Source organism: Alligator mississippiensis, chromosome 5 (genome assembly GCF_030867095.1).
Source record: "Alligator mississippiensis isolate rAllMis1 chromosome 5, rAllMis1, whole genome shotgun sequence".
NCBI classification, from domain to species: domain Eukaryota; kingdom Metazoa; phylum Chordata; order Crocodylia; family Alligatoridae; genus Alligator; species Alligator mississippiensis.
In genome coordinates this window covers 32,748,634-32,774,116 of record NC_081828.1, presented here as the reverse complement: position 1 = coordinate 32,774,116, position 25,483 = coordinate 32,748,634, and the positions used below count along the sequence as shown (strand labels likewise).

Here is a 25,483-nt window from a genome sequence, read left to right as displayed (position 1 = left end):
CTCACCTGGACCCCACAGTAGGTCCCCATAGACATAACCCCTCTTTTTGGGCTCACCTGGACCTTTCAATAGGTTCTATACACACAGCCCCTCTTGTTCTGGGCTCACCCAGAACTCTCAATAATCAGCCCCACTCTTTTGGGGTCTGGACCCCTCCCTGGGTCTCTAGGAATCTGCCTCACTGCTTTAGTTTCTTCCCAAACCTCCAAACTGCTTCAGAAGTTATCTCTGCACTGGCACCATAGACATTCACTTAGCAGCCCCCAAGAAGTTACTGTGAACTCTGTTGTTAGGGTTTGGGCTTTGATTAAGCCTGGCCCTCCACTAGTCCAATGACTCCAACAGCCCTAGCATCACCTGCAGCAGTGGCGACATGTAGTGGGTGCACAGGGGCATGTGTGCACTGCCTGAGCAGCCGTGCTTGCCGCTTAGGCAATGGGCGGGGGAGGGGGGGGCAGGTAGGCAGGAATGCTGGTGCCCCCCCTGCAAGCAGCAGCTGGGGAGTGGGATACCCCCCCCCCCCGGCTCTGGGATCCGCTATGAGTCCCTCCCCAGTCACTGACTGGTCACTAGGGGGGTACGTGACTAAAGTGGCACCAGTTGCCCATGACCTGCAGGCTCCCTGGGTCAGCTGATTGCAGTTAGTGCTGGCTTGCTCCTGCAGGCTGCTCCAGCCCTTAGTGGCAGGCACCTTAAGTATCCTGCCACACTAACCAGTCAGACTGTCCTCAAAAGATATGGCAATACATTGCAAATATGAACTCATTAATATTACCATTATCAATTAGAAAACGTGCAAGAGACAAGGTTGAATGTTCTTAGTATCACATACTTAAAAGAGAAAACTGTAGTCACGATTACAGCTACTATAGAGCAGGCAGCTGTAATCATAAGGATTTCACCTGTGATCAACAAGATTAATTGATTTTAATAAGAGTACCATCATTTTATGTGATTTGGTTATAGAAGTGATTTCCCATGGACAGAGAGCTGAACTGGACAGAGTGATATTGCCCATAATGGCTACTACCACCATCTGCTTACAAAGAAGGATCATCCAGGACACTTGGAATTTTAGTATTGGAGCTTGAGAAAGGATACCCTGAGAAGTTTTAGTCTGAGAGAAAGAACCAGGGTATCTTGAATACTGACATCAAGATTTCATAGTTGGTAGGGTTGGAAGCAACCTGAGCAGATCATCAAGTCCAACCCCCTGCCATGTTTCCCTACAAGCTTGAAACAGGCAGGTATACTTCTCCTTGGTAGCAGCCCCCTGCTTCCATAGCCTGTAGGCTGCTTTTTTTCCCCTCCAGCCTCTCCTGGATTTCCCTGCTCCACCAGGAGGGTTTCTTTGCTTTTTTGCCCCTTTTTGTGTGTACTGGGATGGTCCTTTTCTGTGCCTGCAGGATTAGTCCCTTGAGAAATGCCCATCCTTCCTGAACTCCCATCTCTCCAAGGCTTTTACCAGTCAGTCCCTCCCTAACTAATCTCCTGAGCTTCTCGAAGTTAGCCTTCCTGAAGTCTAGCACTTCCACTCTACTAGTTATCTTCCCCACCTTTCTCCAGATAGTGAACCCTATCCCCTAGATTACCGTGCACCTGCAGATCCCCCACCAACATTTTCAGATTTTGCCTGATCTGGCCCCAGAAAATAGTCTGTAGCTGTGCCCAAACAAGTGCAAAGCTACAGACCACTTAAAAAAAGTGGCTGATCTGGTAAAAATCTGAACCCTCATTGCATAAGGGGCAGATGAAGATGTTTCAAAACAGCATTTTCTGTAACTTGTGTCTGCACTACCTCCCAGCCTCAAACTTTTTTCAGAGTGGGAAGGGGTAAAAAAGACCAGAAAGAGTTTGGTCTAGGGGGTTTTCAGCCCCTGCTGAAGGGAGGGAAGGAAGTGTCTAATACATCCACCCCACCCACCAGCACTGATTGCATTCTCTCAACCTGCCCCTGTTTCAGAATGGGTGGGGGCAGGGGAGGAAAAGGAGGGGACGTTGCTAGCGGAAACTGGCTGCAGGCTCCCAGCTAGCTGCTAGTTTCCCCTCCCCTTAAGAACCAACTGTAAACTTGTTTGGTTCAAGGGATCTTTACAACTCAGGACACTTCTTGCTAAGTGTTCTCAGCTGTAGTGAGAAACTGCACTTTTGTCTGCCCTTAAATTCTTGGCATTGCCAACACTGTCTATGAATGTTTAGTAAAAGTTTCAGACTAGAAATTTGTTCTTTAGGGAGATTTATTCTTTAACTATAAGCTTATGTAGCACCCTCAATAGAGTATTTGAGAAGTAAATTTTACACTGAAGTGGCAATTTGAAAAAAAAACCCCACACAATATGCTGGTTAAGAATGATGTAGTAATATGTTCTTGACTTTAACCAACTTCAAAGTGGTACTGTGTAATAGCACAGAACTCAAAACAGGATGCATTAGGACTATACATATTTTTTTGGTATTCCTACCATAACAAAAAATATGTTTTATTATTGTGGAAACCTGTAAAACACAGTCAACAGGAAGTCTAAGTCATTTGTTTGAGTTTCTACTTTAAGGGCTTCAGCAATTTCAGATATTCTTTTTAAACTCTAGCCAGAAATAATTTAGTGTTAATGAATCTTAGGAAAGAAAAGATTGAGTTATTAAGCACTCTTCCATGCTTGTTCTCACCTGCATATAACATAAAAATAGCTACTGTATTAACAAAAATATCATCATGCCTATACCTCAATTAAAAAATTGTAAGCATACAGGATATAGCAAGTGAGAAATGGAGATCTAGTACAGACAACAGGGAAGTTTCCACATATTGTAGTTTCTAAATACAACTTCCCTACAGATTTTATATTATTACATAGTCTTTTGGTACAATCAATATTTAATAGCATATTTCTGTGGGCCAATAACAGTGATATTTGCTACTGGAAGGCACAAAACTATGGTTTGGAGAAGTTTTTGTAAAGTATGCACTTATACTTGGTGGTATGTAGAGTTTACCATTACCAGAAAAGTGGCTGGTGAAAACAAGATTGAAAATCAGCTGCAAACAATATATTAAAACAATTTTGAAAGACATTTAAACATAACATTTTAAATTCAAAACAGGGAGACAGTTGTTCCAAAAAGTCTCTGTATAAACATGTCACTTAAAAAAAAAAAAAAAAAAGCCTAGTAAAAAATGACTGTCCTTAACTAGCTAGCAACAAGTAGATTTTACAGATAAACACAAGGGAGGGAGATATCAAATTATGCATTGACAATTAGGGGTATTTAAATAGCACACAGGCATTCAGCACTTATGAATTTTATTGTACAAACAATATTGAATAGTATCACTTAAGCTGTAGCCAGGTTGCAGCCATTTTCAGGGTCAAAGATGTCACTCAAGATTTTCTTCAAAAGTTGCCATTATAACACTCTGCATATTCATATCAATGGTACCAGTCATCTGCAGGAAACAATTAACAGAGTCTTACTTATGATAATGAGTTTTGAAGAGCTAATGTTATGTCACCCAGGATCTTTTCTAAAATGACAAATCATACTCTGTTTGTAGTAGCATCCACAGTAGTACTATTATCTGCTTTCCAGGTCACATTAAAAAGAGTAACTAGTCCAGTTCCACTGTCACTTCACATAGACTTTAATACATGGTTTGTAACAGGATTCCCATTTTAAAAAGGCAGCCAGCTTTAGTCTGTGCTACTCCAATCTAGTAATTATGACATTGGAAGCACTGGAATCATATCATGAAGCAAGCAAAAGTATTAGATAGTTGAGAGTGAGAAGAGCCCTTTGATTAGGAAAAAGGGTATACAGCATTGATCAGATAGAAAGAAAAGTAGCCTTTGGGAATTTTGGTTTTTTTTTTTTTTAAAGGGGCTTTATTTTGGTATTGCAAAAAAATGGTTTGATCACAAGGCAAGTATGTATGAAAGAACAACTTAAGTCTTTTGCCTTAAGCTTTTTAAGAGATCAAAAACTATTGGGAACTAAGTATTTTGAGCTGATGAGCATAAGGAAACAAATTGGTAAATACAATTATACAAAAACCAAAGATGCTTTTATAGCATTGTTCTTTTGCATCATATTTGTTATTATTATTATTATTTTTTTTTTTTAAAGAAAACTGATTAGTTACATGCTTTGACAGAAGTATTGATGACCTACTGAGGTCCCTTCTGATCCCAACACCTATAAATGCATCAAACAGAAGAACAGTAGAGGAGTCTATAGCAGGCCTAAGGGCATATCTACATGTTAAAAGCTATTTTAAATTAAAGCTAGGGTGTGAATTTAAAGTGTTTTAATAACTTCTGGGAAGCCATCAGGATATTCGTATTCCATAACAGATGCCTTTTTCCAATTTTGTTTTATCCATGTGGGAAGCTAATGTGGAATAACAATTTCAGTTAATAGTTACTGTAGAAACAAAGTCCCAAGTTATGATAGATCCTTTAAGGGATGATCCAAAGTTCATCATAATCTGTTGGGAGTCTTTCCATTCAAGTCAATGGGCTTTGCATACAATTGCAAAACTGGTAAACTTGGCTTGCGTCTATACTTGTGACCTTCTGTCCTCAGAAACAATATATTCAAGCAGTCTGTGCTTCTCTAGGCAGGCCTCCTCCTAAAAACTGTGATGCCACTGCATTTGGATGGGTGGACAAACTGACAAACCAGGGGGCAAAATGGATAGACCAGTTTGCTTATCTCAGCCCCTTAAATGCCACAGAGATGACCACAATGCTTCTGGTAAAGATAGCCTGCCCAGAGCAGTGCAGAGTATTTGAGGCTGCTGCTCTTGGGAACACCTGTGTTTGCAGTATAGACAGTCAGGGTGTCACTGGAAAGGGCTGAGGTGCAAAATGTAAGTGCCATGAAGTTCAATTAGGATTCTGGGGAATCCACAACATCTTCATGTTAATTAAGGCATTATTTCAGTGACTGGAAGAGAAAATACCTATATTTTCACTTCTGTCTAGGCAAACTTCTACAATCTCTGCTCTCTCCTATGCAGGATGAAGCATGTGTGCCTAAAAGCATGCAGATAACTAAAATAATTCGTTTGCAAATATCTAGTTGGTCTAATAAAAGATATTACCTCTTCCATTAGTTTTGATTCCATATACCCCTAGCACATACTTCAAGGCAGCATCTTATCACAATACAGCTGTCATTTAAATGTCCTTTTCTGACCAGTCCAAAAGTAGCTGAAAGCCACCTTTGATTAACTCCTTTTCAGACCCTTTCCAGCTGCATTTTGTACTGTACCTCCTGGAGAAGGAGCATGGAGCCAAAACAGACATTTTATTTATTACCCAGAGACTCAACAAAACTTGGGTCAGCATGATCATTGTCTTCAATGATTAACACTAGCAGTAACTTACTGCTTCCTTTCTCCTGCGTTCTTGTTCCATTTTTCTAGCCAAGTCACGGTCTTTGACAAGACCTTGTTGCAAATTTTGTTGTGCCCTCAATGATTGTTGCTGTTCTTTTATTGGGTCCTCTTTCTGGGGCTCCTGGGCTTTTATTGCCACTGGTTCCAGTTCCATTCCTTCTTGGTTCCTTATAAAAACGTAGAGCAAATTATTCCTCTTTTCCCGTATCCCTTACAGCTTTTACATGTCAATGTCAGCCAAAAAGTGTCAGTTAAAGCAGCATAGCACACTTTATATGTGGTCCAACATCATGTAAATGTGGATTCACAATCCTTTTCCTTTCCAGCATAACATCTGTATGGAATGCCCAGGAATTAAAAAAAACAAACAAACACACTCCAAAACAATCAAGTAGCAATGCTACAATAACTACTGATTTTTTCCCTACATTAATGCCATAAGAATATTGATTTTTTTTTCTTTAAAAGAAAGCCATATACTTGTGAACAACACCTTTTCTCCCCCAAACAACTAACTGCTAGAGATTGGAATGCATGTTATATGAAAGGAAATATGGTAAAAGCAGTTTCTGTTGCTTGAACTTTGGTTGGGCAAAAGCTAAAGCAAAGCCTGTTCTGCTCCCTGTGGATTGCATGTAATTTGCAGGCTCTGCTTTCCCTAGCTGGTACTACTCTGTCACTCATCTACAAGTAAAGACCCCCTCCGGGTTCATTCTGCCTTTCAAAAAACAAGGTGCATATCTTATTCTAAGGCATACTGCATGCAAGAAAATATGGTATATGAACTGAGGTTTTCCTGAGTCACATTTGACATTTGCCTTACTAGGGAGCCTTGGAATCTTGGCTTCTGCCTTCCTGAAAGCTTCCATACTAAGGGAGGCCTTGCTAGCCAAGATCAGGTAATTTTTTCAAAGAACAGATTACATAGATGTGTCTTGCATTATGAGATGTGGGAAAAACATGGAGAGAAACCAAGAGCAGCCTCATCCTACTCAGTCTATAGATTGTCTAAGGACTTGCAGAGAGGCTTTAAGAGGGCATGAAAAAGAAGGAAAAAAAAAAGGGCTTGTTAACTCATGAACTAAGGAGCTGTTCAATCTAGACAGCAGAGTCAACAGTGCCCTAATTGTGTAGACAGTACAGGTGCAATGCACTGGCAGAGAGATGCAAGGCTTATGCCTACACATTAAGAGTTGTATAGGTTTTCCTTCTTTATAGAGAAAATTGACTGAAGTATCTTGAAGTCAATAATTCTTGAAGTCAATATAAATTCTTCCAGCATAGGAAGGGGCTCTAAATGATGACTCCAACACCACTGTCTTTTCAAGAATATTAGTTAATAGATGTAGGGTCAGATGGGACCTGAGCAGATTATCAAGTCTGACCCCCTGCCATGGGCAGGAATGAATACTGGGCTCATATGACCCCAGCTAGGTAGTTATTGAGCCTCCTTTTAAAGACCCCCAAGGTAAAAGCCAGCATCACTTCCCTTGGAAGCTGAAATCAGCTGAATCCAAATCTGAAGATCCAATGCCGATTCAGAAAAATCAGCGATTTGGCCATTGACACAGCTTTAAATGTTCCCTCTACCCACCTCGAGGTACCAGGCATGACTTGTGAATGCCAAGATGATGGGGCCCATGGGCACCTGACCTGAGCAGCTTGATAGTGTTTGTTTGCTTACAAGCAGACCACCTCAGGGATTCAACTTAGTCCTTACAGTAATTCCTTTTCTGTTTTAAAACAGGGGTGCTATTTAGTGTAATTTTGATCAGAGGCCCTCAACTGTTTCATGTAATTTTCATGTGAGGCAGGGAGGGAGATTCCCAGAATAGAGAAGCATTCATGCATGTCCACAAGTGACATCACCTTGATGCAGTTTGGCACCAACTGAAGCTGCTTGGACTCTACGCCCTCCAATTGCAAATAGGTATCAAACACTACAAAGGTGGAAGAAAGCCATTCCCAGTTAGACCTCCCAAGAGAAAATAAGTGAATTATTTTAAATACCAAGAAGCAGACAACAGCTAAGGACAAGATTCTGGCACCAGATGATAAATTTAGTTTTCCAAAAGGCCAAATAAGCAAAATCAAGAGAGTTAGCCAATTTCTTTACTAGATTTCTGAGGGGGAAGCTTTTTTCAAGGCACACAAGTAGACATGTACATTGTGCTTCTGGTACTGCTGCACCACTCTTAAATTTGCATCTCTCAGAATAAAATTAAATCGCTGTCATCAAGGAGTCTTGGATCTTAAGATACACAAATCTCTTGCAAGCTTAGCGTGCATGAAGAGCTCTTAAGCTGGGAGGAGATCAAGTCCCATTATTTAGTAAAAGCTGCAGAGAATGGAATCTGTTATTATGGCTCCTGACAGACGTTCTGTTTAATATGCAATTAACCTGTTAATATCTTAATTAGTAACCTGACCACATGGCCAGGTAATTAATGTTGTGACAAAATGAGAAACCATTTTACAGAAACATCCCACAAAACATGTAATGTCTTATGGCTGTTTTCCTTCGTGCCTTAAGTTCAATTCATGGCAGGTTCCTGTTGTGCATGATGTCAGCTGCATAGTGGGGGTTGGTTGACAGCCCTATTTTAGAATCGTAGCAAGTTAGGATTGGAAGGGACCTCAGGAGGTCATGTAGTCCAACCCCCAGCTCAAAAGCAGAACCATTCCCAACTAGATCATCCCAACCAAAGCTTTCACTTAAAAACCCTTCAAGGATGGAGTATCCACAACCTCTCTGGGTAGCTTGTTCCACTGCTTTACTGTTCTCCTTGTGAGAGGTTTTTTTTTTTTTTTTTTTCCCCCCCCTAATGTCCAAGCTAAAAACTTCCCTTGGTACAACTTTCAGGGTGCTGAGTCAAGGGGAACTCATCAGCTGGGCCAGAGTGCAGGTTGTCAGGAGCCAGGGGACTCCCTGCAACCTAGGAGGTTGATTGCTTTGCCCTGCAGCTCTGAGTGAGAACCAGCTAGGGGGTGGCACTGCTCCCTCTGCTTGACACTAGGAGCCAAGTTGTCCAAGTAGCTGGGCAAAGTCCTCTTGGCTACTTCTTACGTTAATATGAGGCAGGGAGGGGTGGGGGGGGGGGGAGAAAGCTAGGGCTACTCCTCCCCTCTCCATATGAGATGGCTGGGAGCAACTGCCTCCTGTACCTTCTTTAGAACAAGGTGACCCCAGGCTCCAAAAGGCAAGGAAGCTTATCCCCTGTGACTCAGCTCCTCCTGAAGGCCAAGAGAAGTGAAGTGAAGTCACAACATACGCAAGTTTATTCTCAAGAGAAACTCTCCTTGGAGCAACTTCTAACTGGTTGGAATTGTTATTTTTCTCCTAGAACTGCCATTTTTGCTCCAGGAGGAACATTTGGAACACCTGTTGTTTCTACCGAGAAAACAGCAATTCTTGTTGTAGAAACAGAATGTCTGTATGTGACCTACAAGTGGGGATAGTGAAAGCAGTTTTGAAGAAGCCCTTTCAAGTGCTGGAGGTTGTCTAGATAGGGTAAAGAGATCAACACAGGCCAACACCATATTTTTCATGGCAGAGCAAAGGCAGTGCTAAGGGTCCTCTTGCTGCCACAGAGGTTAGGATACTAATTTGACTGAACACTGCAAGCCAGCAGAAATCAAATATGACCAGCAGCAGCAGGCTCCTTAGTCAGCCCACAGCAGTTGACCATGCATTTCTGAGCACAAGACTGCTTGCCATGCATTTCTACTCTGTTCAGGAAGCTAGAAAGGTACATTTTTTTACATTAAAATTACCAGTATGACATCACCAATTTCATATAGTAAGCTGAAACACTCAAAATTTTGGCTAAAAATGCAAGTTTTTTTTTTTTTTTTTTTTTTTTTTTTTTATATAGAGTTGAAGGAAATCAATGCACACAAAGTTCTTTATTCCAGGTCCAACATTTAAAAAAAAAGTGTCCTGCACTTTCTGGCTAATTAAGAGATCTATGAACTATGCACCATTTTTTCCAGCCAAAATTACTGTTGTAGTGCACAGGTACAGTAGCATATTCCAAACAGAGGTAATTATGAGGAGATTAAAAATTTGTACATCTGTATCTTGCTTCTTTTTAGGTTTTTACAGAGTTGGATACTCAAAATATTAGTAAGCCATCTTAAGAGGAAAACACTGACATAACAAGTGTTGCACAGTTACTGTAGCAGTCTTCTATAGCAGTTTTACACTGACAGTTTCAATTCTTAGCCATTGTAATGGAACACTGGCAATTTCTAGAAAAAAAAAATTAAGTTACTCTAGATATTAAAGACTACTAATGCCCATATTTCAGTTATTGAAGAAGGTTTTATTGGCTTATAAAACAAAGAGCACTGCACATAATGTAGGCCTATCCACTAAAGCAGATTTTAGACAAGTCACATTGTATTGTTGTCAATTAAGCAGATTCCTTTTGACTTAAGAGTAAGCGTGTGTTCCTCCCATATGAAGGTAATAGAAAGTACTTAATGCATTCCACAGGGCCATCCAACCATCTGGTCCACAGGCTCATGGTATAGAAGGAGCTAAGACTTAAGAAAATTGGACTGTTGAAGTTACCTTTCTTGAGGAAGAGGATTCCACTGCCCCTCACCTTCTACTGGTTTCCTCAATTCCTGCACTCGCTCACTCTTTTCCTTTTCTAGTGCCACTTTCCTGAATTGTTTGAAGCTTTCAGTTGAAGCTTTTATGGGAGCTGGAAGTGCCATCTTCTTACATAAGCTTATCCAGGACTCTGTATTCTTGAGCTTTAAGTCCTGAAACAAAAGAAAGTACCTGTCCAGTTTAAATAGTCTGTGTACCAAGGTACATTACTATACAAAGTTCCTTAAGGTGAAGACAGAAGTGACAATTTTTGCCTGATCTGGCACCCTCGGGTCATGATCAAAGAAGTGCTTGGCGGCAAAGCACTTTAAAAAGGGCACGATCCCACAAAAGTCTGAACCCTCATTGCATGAGGGCTCAGATGAAGAAGTTTCAAAACGTAGCATCTTCAGCAACATCTGCCTGCCTCCCAGCCTGGGAAGGGGGAAAGGGAGAGGAGGGAGTTTGCTCTGGGGTTTTTTTTTTCAGCTAGTGCTGAAGGGTGGGGTGAGTCTACTAGAACCTCCAGAGGAGGTAGGGGCTTCAATCCACCCACCCCAGCCTCCAACGGTGACTGGTGAACCCCTAAAACAAGCTCCCCTCCCACCCACACCCATTCTGAAAACAGTGCCTGCGCTGGGAGGGAGAAGGGGGTCATTGCTAGAGGTTACAAACCTGCAGCTGGATTTCCCAACCCTCAACAGCCCCCCCCCAGCCAACAGCAAACTTCTGTTTTGTCTAGAGGATCGTTGCAACTCAGAATGCTTCCTGCAAAGCATTACAAGTTACAGCAGGGAGCTGCTTTTCTGTCTGCATCCTTAATTTTTAGAGTAGAGTACCAAAAGATGATGCAGTTTTCATCTGACATATTTAAAAGGTCCTGCATTACTGAAGTCATAATCTATTTGCAGTTCAGTTTCTTAGTGACTGAAATTGCCAGTATGTTTAATCCAATTTCTTATAGCAAGATGAAATACCCAGAATTTTGGCTAAGAAAACATCCCCAATGAAAGCTTCCAAAATTTGATTCAGATATTGGGTATATTCCAAGCACATCAGAAAAATGGGTTACTAGCCATTGGCACAGCTGCTGTCAAATAACTTCCCCAAACTCTCATTATAAAGACAATATGTCTTAATATTCCACTCCTAAGAAGTGCAAAATCCTTGAATAAGCTTTCTGCACAGAAGCATAACAGTATTTTCCCCTCTGCCTAGCTTCCATTATACTACAGTAAAACAAACAACAAATGGATGCATATGGCTCTATTGGAAGTACTCTGGCTTTCTACCAATATTTGCTTCACAGGTCCAGTAACCAATATTCTGTTAATAAGCAATGCCTTTAGAGGTACTGGGTTTTTTTGGAGAATCTCACTCTGTTTGACTAACGATGCATCAGCATCTGAAAAGTATCTACTACTGGAAGAGCAGAATTTAGTAGCATTACTGCTTCTGAAGCCACATGTGGAGAACAGTTTTAAGTATATGTTTTGCTGAATTGAGATGAAGTCCACTAATGTCTAGTGCCCATGAGGCCAACAGCTTGTCTGGAGAATTAAACCTTGCTTTAAAATTTAGATGATCTGCAAGCATCAACTCTTCCTACAGCCACAACTTAGTAGGGACTAGAAGATTTTAGGATGAAGTTGAAACAGGTTCTTGAATCTTTGAATGTGTTCTATTAGCCACAAGTCTACCAGGCACCAAATGCCTAAGCCATAAGAGTCATATTTATGGAGAAGAACTTGAGATAACCAACTACTACTTCATTATGTACTTGGTTAGACAAACATCCAAAACTGTTTCTTCAAATTAAAACTTATGAGGGATACTCAGAGGCTACTCCTACCTTCTCAGAAAAAATTTGAGATTTAGCCTCTAGTGGGTTTTTATCAGTGTCATCAGAATGACCTGTTGGAACAATAGAATGAGCATAGTCAGTAATGCATCAAAATCAATTAGACCTTCTGACAAACTAGTTTATTTTGGGGAGAATTAGATGTTCTAACAAAAAATGGCTTCTTTTTTTTTTAAAAGAACATGCAGCTTTTTCCTTGTGGCAGGGTTGCTTTGAATTCAGTAACAATTAAGACCAGAAAAGAGGATTACAGGAGCACCAAGGAGATGTTGAAATGAAATGAATCAATGAGTGGTTATACACCCGAATACCACTTTGAACTTGGCCCACAAGGGCCTAAACCACTGAGACAGATTTTTAAATACCTCTGAGGGACTGCTGTTTCACGATATGGTCTAATGACCAGACATCCAGAGGGCTTTCACTTTCCAAATAGAGGCCTACATCGGGATTGTAAATTTCATCCCACCTTCTTGTTCTAGGAAAGTAGGCAGGCATGGTACCTTCTTCCCCATGGCTAGAATAGGAATCTCTCTATTTACTTCCTTCCCCTGAATTCTTCAAAAGTATGACTATAGAGCAAGTTGGAACATCAAGCTAGGGATAGAGGGAGTACTCCATTTCTAAGTAAACCTACAATTTAACCTGCCTATTTCTACTTTTTATAAAATATGTCAGCCAGTAAGGTTGAGTCACATAATCCCTTCTCTTACTCCCAGTGGAAAGTGGTACAGGAGGCATAGGGAACGGTCGTATTTGTTGTTGAACTGCTGAGATCATACATCCAAGGCAAAAAACTAGAAAGGCAATTTCAATAACATTACTTCAGAGTAATCAGGTTTTCCTTTGTATTGTATTATTTTAAGATTCCTACTTTGAAGTATGTTGATCGTGTGCTTTTGCACAAGTTACTTTTTGTATACAAATACAAGAAAACACACCTTCCTAATCAGGCATTTTCATATTAGAGTATTAATAGTCGAGGTGCCTATTAGTTGCATGTATAATTTTGCAACATTTCACTGCTTGAACATACTGTTCCTGAAATAAGTGGGGGAAAGTTAAAAAATAAGTGGGGAAAAGTTAAAAAAAAAAAAGAAATTAGCACAACAACAGAAGTGGCATGTTCTACTTTTACTCCAAGTATCATTTTTAGTATTAGGAGAGGATTTCTAGTGTACTTTGCCGATAACAGCTTTCTAGCTTTCCAACCCCAAAGGACCTTGTTATCAACATGCAATAGAACTACTGTTACACTATTATCAGCACCTTTTGTGAGGGGGCAATTACAACCGAATTCTGGTTAACTAAATGTAGTCAGCAGTTTCATAGCTCTCTTATCCTGTAGCTATCAAAACCTATTAAATATTTGATAAAGTATTAAAAATACATAGAGCATCCTGGGCCCATAAACATAAAAAAAAAAAGTAATTATGAATTCAAAGACGTGTGTGGGGGGGGGGGGAAGGGGAGTAACTAAACTCTCCCAATGAACTCTGTAAATACTTTCCTGTTGGCAACAAAAAGATTCTCAAAATACAACACACATATCTAGAATAGTTAAGGAGCCAAGATAACCAGCAGAATTTGTCTAGCCAGCCCTATAACTAAATAAAATAGAAAGGTAGACTAACGTAACCTTGTGACAGGGCTCCAAGCCTGGTACTATTTAGTCTCCCTTATACATTTCTGGGCCATTTAAAAAAGCAAAATCATCCTGCTTTAGATACCTTTATGAGAGGTCTATGTGAAAGAGTGTCACTATCTTATTTAGCAGAGTAGTCCTTTTGTTCTTCTGAATGTAAATGGCAACCTTCACCATCCTAATCTTTTTGACCCCACAAACAGATGGTATTACAACAATAGGAATCCTAGAGCATAATCTTAGCAGATGAAGCATTAAAGGAAGGTCAAAGCATGCCTGCTCTTGGGGCTTGAACATTTATCTTGGTACACTGTCCAACTAGCCTGAAGAGGAAATTTACCATAATGCTGATGACTGATGAACGGATTTTCCTGAAGCAGACTGAAGATTTCACAACGGGTTAGGAGTAGTCGATTAGCACCCACAATGCTCAATTTCTTCTTCAAAACCATGGATGGTAGATCAAGTGGCTGGAAAGCTTAATAATGAAGCTGCCAGGGGCCAAGAGTTCACAAATGAGGTGTGTGTAGACTTCTGCCATGGAAGGTCCTACACTTTTAGCTAGTATTGAGCTTCAGCTAGCTTAGTTGAGACCCTGGAGCAGCCAACACTCAGCTCATGATTCTGGTAGTAGTAGTGTGCTTCACCATGAGGAAGCTTTACTGGGAGCTATTACAGGACTGCTAAGTTGCCACCAACTTGTGTAATACCAAAGTTGACTGGAGAACCTCAGGAAAAGCCATTTTCCACTATTTTTAGTAAGCCTGGGCAGTCTCAGAACAAAGCCTGATTGGATATCAATTTTTTCTGAAACTGACAAGTGGTGGAGATAAGTATACAGTTTTTAAAATAAATTGGTTTTCAACTTTTACTTATGTCAGAAAGATGTACATATTAGTACTAGCTGCTCCTACAGCATCTGTTATCCAAAGGCTACATAGTGCAATATTCTAAAAGGAGCAAAGACTGAAATGTCTTTTCTTTTCCTTGTTTTTTAAAAAAGGAAAAATGTTTTACCAGGGTATTAAATAATGGAAAAGGAATTTAAGACTTAATAGCAAGCACAGACCAGGGGAGCAGGCTATGGCAGCCATAGCCCACTGCAGTAGCAAATCTGGTACAGGTACAAGCTCTGCTCATCCTTCCTAGTCTAATAAATTAGTTAGCTGCCCCTCTTCCAAAATCCAGAAAGTTTGAAGGAAACAGAATTAATACTGGTTAACAAAAGTTTGCAAAGAAGAAAATAGAAGAGGAAGCAGAAACAAGACACACACCGAATAGGAAGAACAAAAGAACAACTTTTTTTTTTTTTTTTGTGGAAAAGGTACATTTTAAATCTCATTTAATCCCAGTAAGATTAGGATATTCATGACAAGAACTTTGTCAGAATGTTTTAAAGCAGCAGGAGTCAATCCTTTTGGCAGGCATACCACAAATTAGCCCTGTACCCTCCTTGGCTAGGGAAAGACATTACACATAAACTGGTTTAAGTGATGAGAAACTGGTTTAAACCCATAACAGAACAGACATTCAGTGCACATAAACTGGTTTGGAAGTGGCTGAAACCAGTTTGAGATAAGCCTGGTTGAATGTAGTATCAGGCTTAACTATTTTGGGTCAAACCAGTTTATGCAATGCCTGTTCCAGACCCCCTCCTGCTTTAAGTTAAGCCAGAGTTCTCCAGCATTCCAGATGCTTTGCAGCACTGGGTGGCAACCTCAGCTCCAGAGACCTGGGCTGGCCCCTCCCTTCTGCTCCCTGTCTGGAGCTCCCAGAAACTTGCAGACACAGAGGCAGAAAAGGATCTTGGAGTTGTTACTGATTCCAAGATGAACATGGGCTGCCAGTGTGAGGACATGGTCAGGAAGGCTAACCGCACTTTGTCATGCATCCACAGATGCATCATGAGCAGGTCCAAGGAGGTGATCCCTCCCCCTCTATGCAACATTGGTTAGGCTGCAGTTGGAATACTACGTCCAGTTCTGGGCTCCACACTTCAGGAGGGATGTGGACAGCACTGAGAGAGTCCAAAGGAGGGCCACTCACATGATCAGGGGGCAGCAGGGCAGGTCCTATGAGGACAGGCTACGGGACCTGAACCTGTTCAGCCTCTACAGGAGAAGACAGAGGGGATCTGGTGGCCATCTATAAACTTGCCAAGGGGGACCAGCAGGCAGGGAGAGTCCCCGTTCCCTTGAGTATTACCGGGAATAACAAGGAATAACGGCCATAAGTTGACAGAGTAGATTCAGGCTAGACATCAGGAAGCACTACTTCACAGTCAGGGTGGCTAGGATCTGGAACCAACTTCCAAGGGAAGTGGTGCCCACTCCTACCCTGGGGGTCTTCAAAAGGAGGCTGGATAATCACCTAGCTGAGGTTGTTTGACCCCAGCATTCTTTCCTGCCTGTGGCAGGGGGTCAGACTTGATGATCTGCTCAGGTCTCTTCCGACCCTACCAGCTACAAAACTATGAAGCAGGGTTTGCCTGGCTCCACCCCCCAAATGCTCAAGCATGGCTCTCTCCCACAACATGGACTGTAGCCAGCATGTGGTATGCTAGCTATTGCTGAGAGGTGTCTGTGCAAGACAGACAGGACCAAGGCAGACAGGACAGTATCCGCTTAGTGCTTTTTGGAGCTAATCAACAGGTAGCTGGTAATGTCCCACTGTTCCTTCCTTGGAAAAGCCTGTTTAAGAAGAGCTTGAATTAAGAGAGGCTATTATTTTGCTCCCTAATCAGAGCACCCTGTTGGGGCCTGGCCACTCCCACCCCCCTCAGCTCAGCACTATGGAAGGGGGGAGGGCTGCTGTAGTGCCCCCCACCACCAGATTTTAGCCTGAGCCAATGCAAGCATGTGCCTGTATTTCCTCAGTCCAAAGGGGATGTCTGTCTGTGTGGTTACAAACTGGTTCAGCCTAGCCAGGTTAGACTAACCTGCAAAGATTGAATCACCTCAGGCTCAGGCTTTTTGAATGTCTGTCCCGAGCCACAGTGTCTGGGCTAGCTCATCCATAGGTCTCCATTCTAAGCCCTAGAACTGCAAACTAGTATGAAAAGATTTTAAATACTAGTACAGCAATTTTTGTTTTTCTGTGAAAGTGTGCCTTATTACTTCCTGGAAGGCAATGGATTTTCTAATAGTAGACTTAATTTTCTAGATGATTTGGGTGCAGCTTTTATTTCAAAGGGCAACTTATCCAATCAGCTGCATAGGACTGCTTATGAGCTCTGTCTGACTTAAGGGCACTACTTCACTGTAGAAAAAGCTGCAGCAAAACAACTAAAGCTCCTTTTTCTTAATTCAGCAACCCACAATTAATAAATCAGATTGAAAGCCATCCAGATAGGAGTCATCTGGGTTTTATTGTGTGTAGTGCTGCAAAATGTTATGACATTGGTAGATGTTTCTGTCTCCATTAGTTTGGGCCCAGAAAAAAAAAAAAAGTTCCATTCTCTGATGGCACTTTCCCCTGCTTCCAAGAAGGGGCTAATCCATCCTTAGCAGGGACAACTGATTTCCAGCTCATCAAAATATATTTCAAAACTACTAAAGTCTGTTGCATCCTTAAGTAAAGAAAGAGTTCTAGGGACAGGATATTCCCAAACCACTCCCAAGACAGTCCTTCAGTCCCACTCTGAAAGCTACTTTCTGGTTATGGGCTATATAAGACCTCTTTCCTGGGAAAACTTTGCCCTTTGTAGGCAATGTTGTAGAATTCCTTACTTCAGGATGCTCTATTGGAAGTCCTAAGAGAATGAAATTCTATAGGTAGACATACTCTTTTCTTATTGCATGAGAAAAATATAAAAATGTAGAAATCACTTAATTAGACACTTCAGAAAAATGGAGCATCTGTTTATTTTGGCAGTTACTTGCCAGAAATACAGCTATTGCTATGTGGAGACATTCCAGGGAGCTTCAGAGAAGTTTTGAAGTTAAGCCAAGTTTTGTTATGTAACAGGTCATCAGTAAGCTGAATCTGAATCTAGGTTCCTTTAAAAACTTTCTGAAGCATTAGGTTATTGTTCCTGCTGAAAAAGTTCCAGTTAAAAATTAAGCCTTTAAAATGTTCATTGACTGTATGTTTTCTTCCTATTGGATACAGCCAGAAGAACAGGACATCTTTTACCTAGCTTTATGAAAAATCAGCAAGGAAAAAAAAAAAAAATAGCAAAGGAACAAAGTATACCTGGAAAGAAAGAGCACCCTCTCTTAAAAAGTGTGCATGCAGCATTTCCATATTAGCTTGGAAACAAACGTATCTGAATATCACTGGTCAAACAAAAGTACACATACATATATGTATTTAAAGTCTGTGCCTTTGATCTCCGTTATATTTCTATGATGACAATACATACTTTGTTCTTGATTTATGGATTTAGATTCAACTGTTCCTTCAGAGATCTTGTTTTGAAGAGCATTTGATTTTTCTGGATGAAGTGGCGATGCTTTTTCTGTTTCTACTTTGACATCATCCCCTGGAATATTCTGGGAAGAATTAGATGCCTAGGAGAAAAGGCAAGGCACTTTTCAAAGTATATACTCAAGCTACTGAATGGGAGATTTATGTAGCTGTTCTACTGCAAGGAAGATTTAGGTTTCATTCCTAACATTTAGTGCCATGTTAAAAAAGAAGCGAAGTGAGGGGACAAGAAGAAGCTTATGGTTCAGATTCCATTTTGTTCACAACACTTAAATTGTGCCACATGGTAGAATTTGGTTCTTAGATCAGCTGAGCTTGTGCTAAATGTTATTGCTGACTTTCAAAGGCAACTGTCCTACTTCATCATGGGGACAGTACCTTAATGTACGCTCTTGTAGAGCGTATCAAGAAAAAAAAAAAAAAGTCATTTAAAAATAGCGGTGCAAGCATAGGGAGCCAGAAGTCTTGCAATATTGGATCTACTTGTTTGGATGGATAGTGTTAATTACCAGAAGCTACCCCAAATTGTCTGTAGATAGTTTTGTATAAAAATAATGAATATTCACCTGTGGAACAATGCAAATAGGTTGGAGGACAAGAGACTGGTGAGGTTTTAGATTATTCTGAGGAACTGGCTGGAATGGAGCAGGGTGCAAGGGAGATATAGCTTTGATTATACCTAAGGAAAAGTAAGTTAGATGTATAAATTTTTCCTACTATACAACATCTCAATACTTAGTCAACTAATTTTGAGGTATGTTGCATATTTAAAAACTGCAGCTAAACCAAGTATGTAGATAGGCATTCCAGCTGGGTACTTTGAAACAGTTATGTATTTTTAATTACCTTCTCAGTTGAATAATTAGCAACCCATTCAGATTTTATATCAGAACTCAGAAAGACCCAATAAGATGAAGGGTTTTTGAACCCGAAAGCTTGCTTAATAACTATTCTCCAACTATTTGGGTTGGTCTAATAAAAGATATCAAATTCACCCAAGGAACCTTGTCTGCCAATAAGACTATGGCATTTTTAAAAATAGTTAACATTTGCTAATTACCCTTACAACGAACTGTATGTTTAGTATTCTAACCCCGTCCCAGGCATTTCAACATGGGTCCACTTCTACTATTAAAAGTAGTAGTAGTAGTAGTATTTAAAATGATTCAGTGGTGGCTAGAGCAGATGACTGATTTTTATGCATTTTAGAGGTGTAGTTATAAATGGGTTACATTATTCTATTGGGGTTATCCCTCTTCCTTGTTTTGTTGTACATAAATAGCAGAGCAACTCTTACTAGAGGCTCCAATACTTGAAATGACATCTGCCATCATGTCAAGCAACCAGACATTTTTTGCATTCCACCACAAAGTTAAACGTCAGCCCTAAATAAGTCAACTGTTGTAGAATTAGAGTTTAATATTCCCCCCTGCACCTGCATGAAGACAAACATGGACAAGCAAACATCACTTTTTTTTCCCCCCTGTACATAATTTATACAAAAACAACAAAACGAAAAAGATTATTTTGTTTTCTATCAATTTTACCTGAAGGAGACTGGGTTTGTTCTAGTGGTTTAAATGGACTGTATCGTAGAGGCCAAGGTTGCAGCTGCTGTGGTACTTTGGGAGAAGGCAGTCTCTCTGAGGATTTTTGGTTTTGTAAGCTACTAGCAAAAGAAAATGGGTTCTGCACTTGAGGAACAGCATTGTGGGACATCCTCTGTAGAGAAAGCGGCACTTGCTATAGGAAGATTTTAATGTTAGTTGGTCGTTTCTCTGCCTTAACCCCTCACCAGCTCTTACTTAGATTGAGTCAGATTCTGCTCTCCACTGCTGCCCTATTCAAAGTGGATGCACTTCTGATATTATGCAAGATGCATTTAAATCATTCTGTGTTATCTCAAGCAGATGACTAGTTGCCTTTCTAGCCCTTCTGCAAGTGTAAATATAAATAGGCATATCATTCCATTTAAAACAACGGTACCAGATTTAAGTTTAAGTTTAACATTAAACAACGTCTGCTGGCTGGTAGGTAAATGTTTTGGTAAAATATACACAGTGGACATGTCTACACATGCTTTAATGTGTAATATCTTAATGTGCATTAAAGCATCACTAAAAAAAACACAACAACAAAAAACAACCCCCCCCCAAAAAAAACAACAAAAAAAAAAACTGTTCTGGGTGCCTGTACACGAGCAAGGAGGCTACTCTAATGCACTGCAATTACAGTGCATGGGAGCAGACTTTCATAGATTCATAGATGTTAGGGTCGGAAGGGACCTCAATAGATCATCGAGTCCGACCCCCTGCATAAGCAGGAAAGAGTGCTGGGTCTAGATGACCCCAGCTAGATACTCGTCTAACCTCCTCTTGAAGACCCTCAGGGTAGGGGAGAGCACCACCTCCCTTGGGAGCCCGTTCCAGACCTTGGCCACTCGAACTGAGAAGAAGTTCTTCCTTATGTCCAGTCTAAATCTGCTCTCTACTAGCTTGTGGCCATTGTTTCTTGTAACCCCCGGGGGCGCCTTGGTGAATAAATCCTCACCAATTCCCTTCTGTGCCCCCGTGATGAACTTATAGGCAGCTACAAGGTCGCCTCTCAACCTTCTCTTGCGGAGGCTGAAAAGGTCCAGTTTCTCTAGTCTCTCCTCATAGGGCTTGGTCTGCAGGCCCTTGACCATACGAGTTGCCCTTCGCTGTACCCTCTCCAGGTTATCCGCATCCTTCTTGAAGTGTGGCGCCCAGAATTGCACGCAGTACTCCAACTGCGGTCTGACCAACGCCCTATAAAGGGGAAGTATCACCTCCCTGGACCTATTTGTCATGCATCTGCTGATACACGATAAAGTGCCATTGGCTTTTCTGATGGCTTCGTCACACTGCCGGCTCATGTTCATCTTGGAGTCCACTAGGACTCCAAGATCCCTTTCCACCTCCGTGCCACCCAGCAGGTCATTCCCTAGGCTGTAGGTGTGCTGGACATTTTTCCTCCCTAGGTGCAGCACTTTGCATTTCTCCTTGTTGAACTGCATCCCGTTGTTTTCTGCCCACTTGTCCAACCTATCCAGGTCTGCCTGCAGCTGTTCCCTGCCCTCCGGCGTGTCCACTTCTCCCCATAGCTTTGTGTCATCTGCAAACTTGGACAGAGTACATTTCACTCCCTCGTCCAAGTCGCTGATGAAGACATTAAAGAGTATCGGTCCAAGGACCGAACCCTGCAGGACCCCACTGCCCACACCCTTCCAGGTCGAGACCGACCCATCTACCACGACTCTTTGGGTGCGACCCTCTAGCCAATTCGCCACCCACCGGACTGTGCAGTCATCCAAGTCACAGTCTCTTAACTTGATAAAATCAGACTTGATAAAACTGAGTCTGCTGGAGTGTGGTAATTACTGTGCTGCAGCAGCCTCTTGTCTTGTGTTTCAGCATCCCCATGCATAAAAATGATGGTGGGAGTGCTTGAACTAAAGCTTGTCAAACAAGCCCCAGCTGCCATTTAAGCATGGAGATACAAGATGCTGCAGCACTTTAGAGTGGTGCTCAGAGCTGCTCCAATTAAAAAGTGTCCCCCCGCCCCTCTGGAGCATGTGTAAAAGTGCCCTGTGCTCTTTAATTAATGCACATTAAGACAGGATAATGTGAGGTATTAAGAAAATGCACAATGGAAGTACTAGATTTAATGCATATTAACTAAAGCACGTTAAGGCACATATAGAAACGCCCAGTATATCAAACATCCTATTTCAGTCATGACAGCAGGTTGTGGACAACAACTCAAATCTAGTACAAAGTCCAACTTAGTGGTCTAGCAGCATCTTTCTGTAGTTTTGTATTTGTTTTCTAAAGGAGCAGAAGAGAACAACACCTAAGCAAAAGCTGTTTCCAGTGTCTTAAGCATGCCTGTATTCTTTTCAGGGTCAAAGCCTCTGAATGAAAGATTTGCTCCAAAATACCTTTCTCCTCCTCCCACCCCAAAGATGGATAAACAAGCTCCTGAATAAAAAGTGGCAAATTAAGTTTCTGTAGCTGGAAACATAGATGGAGGCAGGTGCTCTGCTTTAACAATGAAAAGGATATTTTGGGGTTATCAAGGTTTTTCTTTTAGAAAAGCCACTCAAGCTTTTCTAAAAGTAAAAAAAAAAAAAAAAGCACCAAAATGGAATCTGCCTCAGACATGTACACATGATTACACATGTTGCACAATAAACTGTGCAGAGCACTGCTAATTAGCATCTCTGGGGCAAAAATTTGCTACTGGGATTTCCTGGTAGCAAAAAAATAGATATCCCTGCCTGCTGGCTAATCCCACACTGAGGCACCCTGTGCCCCAGCCAGCCCCCATTGCAGCACATGGAGCAGCAGGACAATGCATCCCACTGCAAACCTCACAAACAGGGGTATGCACCGCAGCACAAAGTAGTAGCATAAGTTTGTGCCACTGCAAAGGCATGCCCCTGCTCATGTGGATGCAGTCAAAAGCTTTTCTATCAACTTACTCTGACATACTAGATCTCCCCATCAGTGGGGGTCTTTTGGGAGTAGAGAGGACAAGCATAGGAAGTGGGAACTGTAGCAGGTGGTTACACTGGCACATGAAATTAATATGCATGGGGGAAAAAGGGGGAGAGTCAGGACAAGTCTCACATTATACTGTTCCCACTTTAGTTCTGCTCACTGCTTGCATGGCATTCAGCATTCCAGATAGTTAGTTTAACTGTCACTGTATCTGAACTAATTTGCTTAAAAAGACTTTTTGTAATAAGCTTATGGCTAAGATAGAATGCGACTATCTCTCTCATGGTTTATTAATTATTACCTCCCGGTGAACAAGCAACAAGTCATTGTTTATTTAAAATTTAAACTTAAAAAGCATCTGTTCAAAAGAAGAAAAGTCCTATCATTGCTCCCATTCCAGCAGCTGGCATAGATCTACCTAGACTTCACACTGCTATGGTAAACACACACACACACACCACTCTTTACTGCAAGTGAGGTCAGCCAAAGAAACCACCGACATGAAAATCTCACTCAGCCTTCTACCCCAACCACTGACATCATACAGTAGTGAGTGGCAAAGCATTTAAAGCTAGATTTAATATTACATTCACTCCAACAGAAAAAAAAAGTGCAGGTTTACCTTCATTTGCTTGTTAGAAGTTAAGCCATTTTGACTTGAGCTGTTCTGCTTTGAGCATATTTCTGTAATTATAAGCAGTGAAATAGGAAATGCAGCTATTTCCACAGATTACATTATTCACATGTGCTAAATGTCTAGGTTTAGATGGGACCTGGAAAGCCAAACCCTATTTCTCCAGGCACTCAAGAAACAGAAGAGGCATCTACCTATCCTGAAGAGCTTAGTTTTATGCACTGTGAGATGTCCTTCATAATGGAGTTTGCTCCTGTGCTCAGTTATACACACACAGGTTTTTGCAGGAACAGGACTTTTGTGGTAGTTAATTTTGGCTCCTGCATTGTATAAAAGGACATGCACGCATGCACGCATGCACACACACGCGCGCACACATGCGTGCACAGAAAAAGGGCAAGAGTCTGAGTGAGATAAGGTTATGGTATTCTGAGATGCTTTCTATGCTCCTTGGATTATGCTGGGGACTGTAGGCACTGGTAGAGCATCTGGCTGACTAGTTTATCAGGGCCAACCTTTGGACTGCAACGCTACCCAGACTCTTAGCAGGATGCATATAGCACTCTCTCCCCAACTAGTGCTTCAGCCCAACACACTTCAGAAAACAATCTTCCAGCAGTCTATTCCTGCTCTAGAGAATCTACCTAACTGCCTCCCTGCCCTAAGAATATAGCTTTTAGTGGACCTTCATTTCATTGGCTCTGGTGGAAAAAGGCTAGTTAGAACACCTCCATGACAGTGCTCTTCAGCACTTTTGCTCCTTAACCCCAAGACCACTCAATTCAGTGCCCAATTTGACAACAGGCAACTGAACAGCTTTTGCTTCTTTAAAACAAAAGAAACAGAACCACTCTAAATAAGCTTGTTATTGATCAACATTTTTGCTGAAGGAAACATAAGGCCACAAATTTCAAGCTAAAAAGGATGTTTGGTGACACTTGCATTTGGGGTTTCTTTAAGCCAATGCAGCTTCCATAACTCATTCTTGTTCAGAAGATTCCAGGCTCCAGTCATTCATTAATAAAGAAATATTTTCCTAAAGTAAAATAAACTGTGAGGAATGAAACAAATCCGTGTTATCAAGTAAGAAGTGAATAAGCTTTGACTGAAGCAGCAAGACTCCTTTAGAATTTCAATTGATGCAGTATTTGCAACCTAGATTACACAGTAATTAAAAGTACATGGATGAACAGATATCTTCAAACTTTGCAAAAAAATTTTTTTAGCACAAAACCTCAGGGGGTCATAACTATGTTCAAAACTATCAAATACAGCGTTGGTTTAGTTTTCCAAATTCTGGACCTTCAGGTTCCTCCATCAAGATCCTGCTTATATCTAATGATGTGGTTGTCATATTGAAATGTAATAGTTTGAATGTTTGGAATAGTTGCCCATTAGCCAGTTTAGGAAGAAGACAAGATTCATCTTCTTATCTAGGCCATTGTTTTGGCCTACGTGCGAAAGGTCCTGACTTTGCTCAAAGTCTTAACTCTTGAATTTTATCTTTAGAGGCCTTTAACAAGGTTAACATAAAAACGATCCTTAAGCAAACATCCCACATTCTGAGAAATCAAACCCTAGGAGCCTTTGAAAAGACTGGAAAGAAAGGAAATTCCCCTAAGTAATTAAATTATCAACAAAAGAAACTGAACCCAGCAGAAATCTGTTGAGTAGGATCCGAGCCCAAATTTGGGAGTAGTGACAGGTTTGGGTAGGAGGGGCCCAAGACAGCAACTCACTCAAAAACTGTAACCTACTGTCCCAATTTGGAGGTAACCTCACTTGCAGAACAAAGGAAGAATCACAAGTGTAGGCCGGATCAGACTGATCACCTGAACCACCCTCTCCGTGAACACGAATCTTAGTTCATGCTGAAACTGCAGAGTGCCCGAAAAGGACTGAAGGAAGGGGACTTAGTCCTATCAGTATTGAGGCCAGCTAATTGAACCGTACTGCTGAGGCAAGCCCATTAAATTGTACTACTGAGGAATGAAACCATATTTAGGTGTTTGGCTTCTCAGAATTGTAGGATTGTAAGTATATTATGAAAATAATAGTATTGATTCAAATTTAACTTTTAGTTGCAATTGTAATTGTTTTCAGGAAGTGCATTTGGAGCATTGTTTCTGATATATGTAGTTATTGTGTTCTTAATGTTTGTGGTATTTCTTAAAGCTAAGCAGTGTTATATGCGTAGCAAAGAATTTAAAAATAAAATTGTGTTGTATGAATTAAGAGAGTGTAATCATTGTGAAATCGTGCAAGTAGCTAAAAATTTCCACAGCCAGTACATCAAACAAATCAGTAAGTTGTGTGGGATTTTCTCTATTCCATAACCCACTAGAGACAGTGGTAAATACCCACCACCTAAGAAGGTACAAGAAAGCTATAAGG

General features: G+C 41.1%; 1 protein-coding gene across 4 annotated transcripts in view; it reads right to left on the bottom strand.

Annotated features, from left to right (window-relative positions):
* Nucleotides 1-2,014: 2,014 nt before the first annotated feature.
* Nucleotides 2,015-25,483, bottom strand: part of BRDT (bromodomain testis associated) — a 59,923-nt gene continuing 36,454 nt past the window's right edge. The window contains exons 12-19 of one of the 4 annotated variants that reach the window (XM_059728048.1): nt 23,078-23,139; nt 19,480-19,675; nt 18,499-18,611; nt 17,868-18,015; nt 11,851-11,912; nt 9,975-10,171; nt 5,388-5,565; nt 2,015-3,445 (exon numbers count right to left, since the gene is read on the bottom strand). In XM_059728048.1, the coding sequence (XP_059584031.1) occupies nt 3,377-3,445; nt 5,388-5,565; nt 9,975-10,171; nt 11,851-11,912; nt 17,868-18,015; nt 18,499-18,611; nt 19,480-19,675; nt 23,078-23,139 (1,025 nt within the window). In that variant the 3' untranslated portion in view covers nt 2,015-3,376. The remainder of the gene's footprint in view (nt 3,446-5,387; nt 5,566-9,974; nt 10,172-11,850; nt 11,913-17,867; nt 18,016-18,498; nt 18,612-19,479; nt 19,676-23,077; nt 23,140-25,483) is intronic. The other 3 variants (XM_019479025.2, XM_019479026.2, XM_006275070.4) reach the window with 3 other exon arrangements.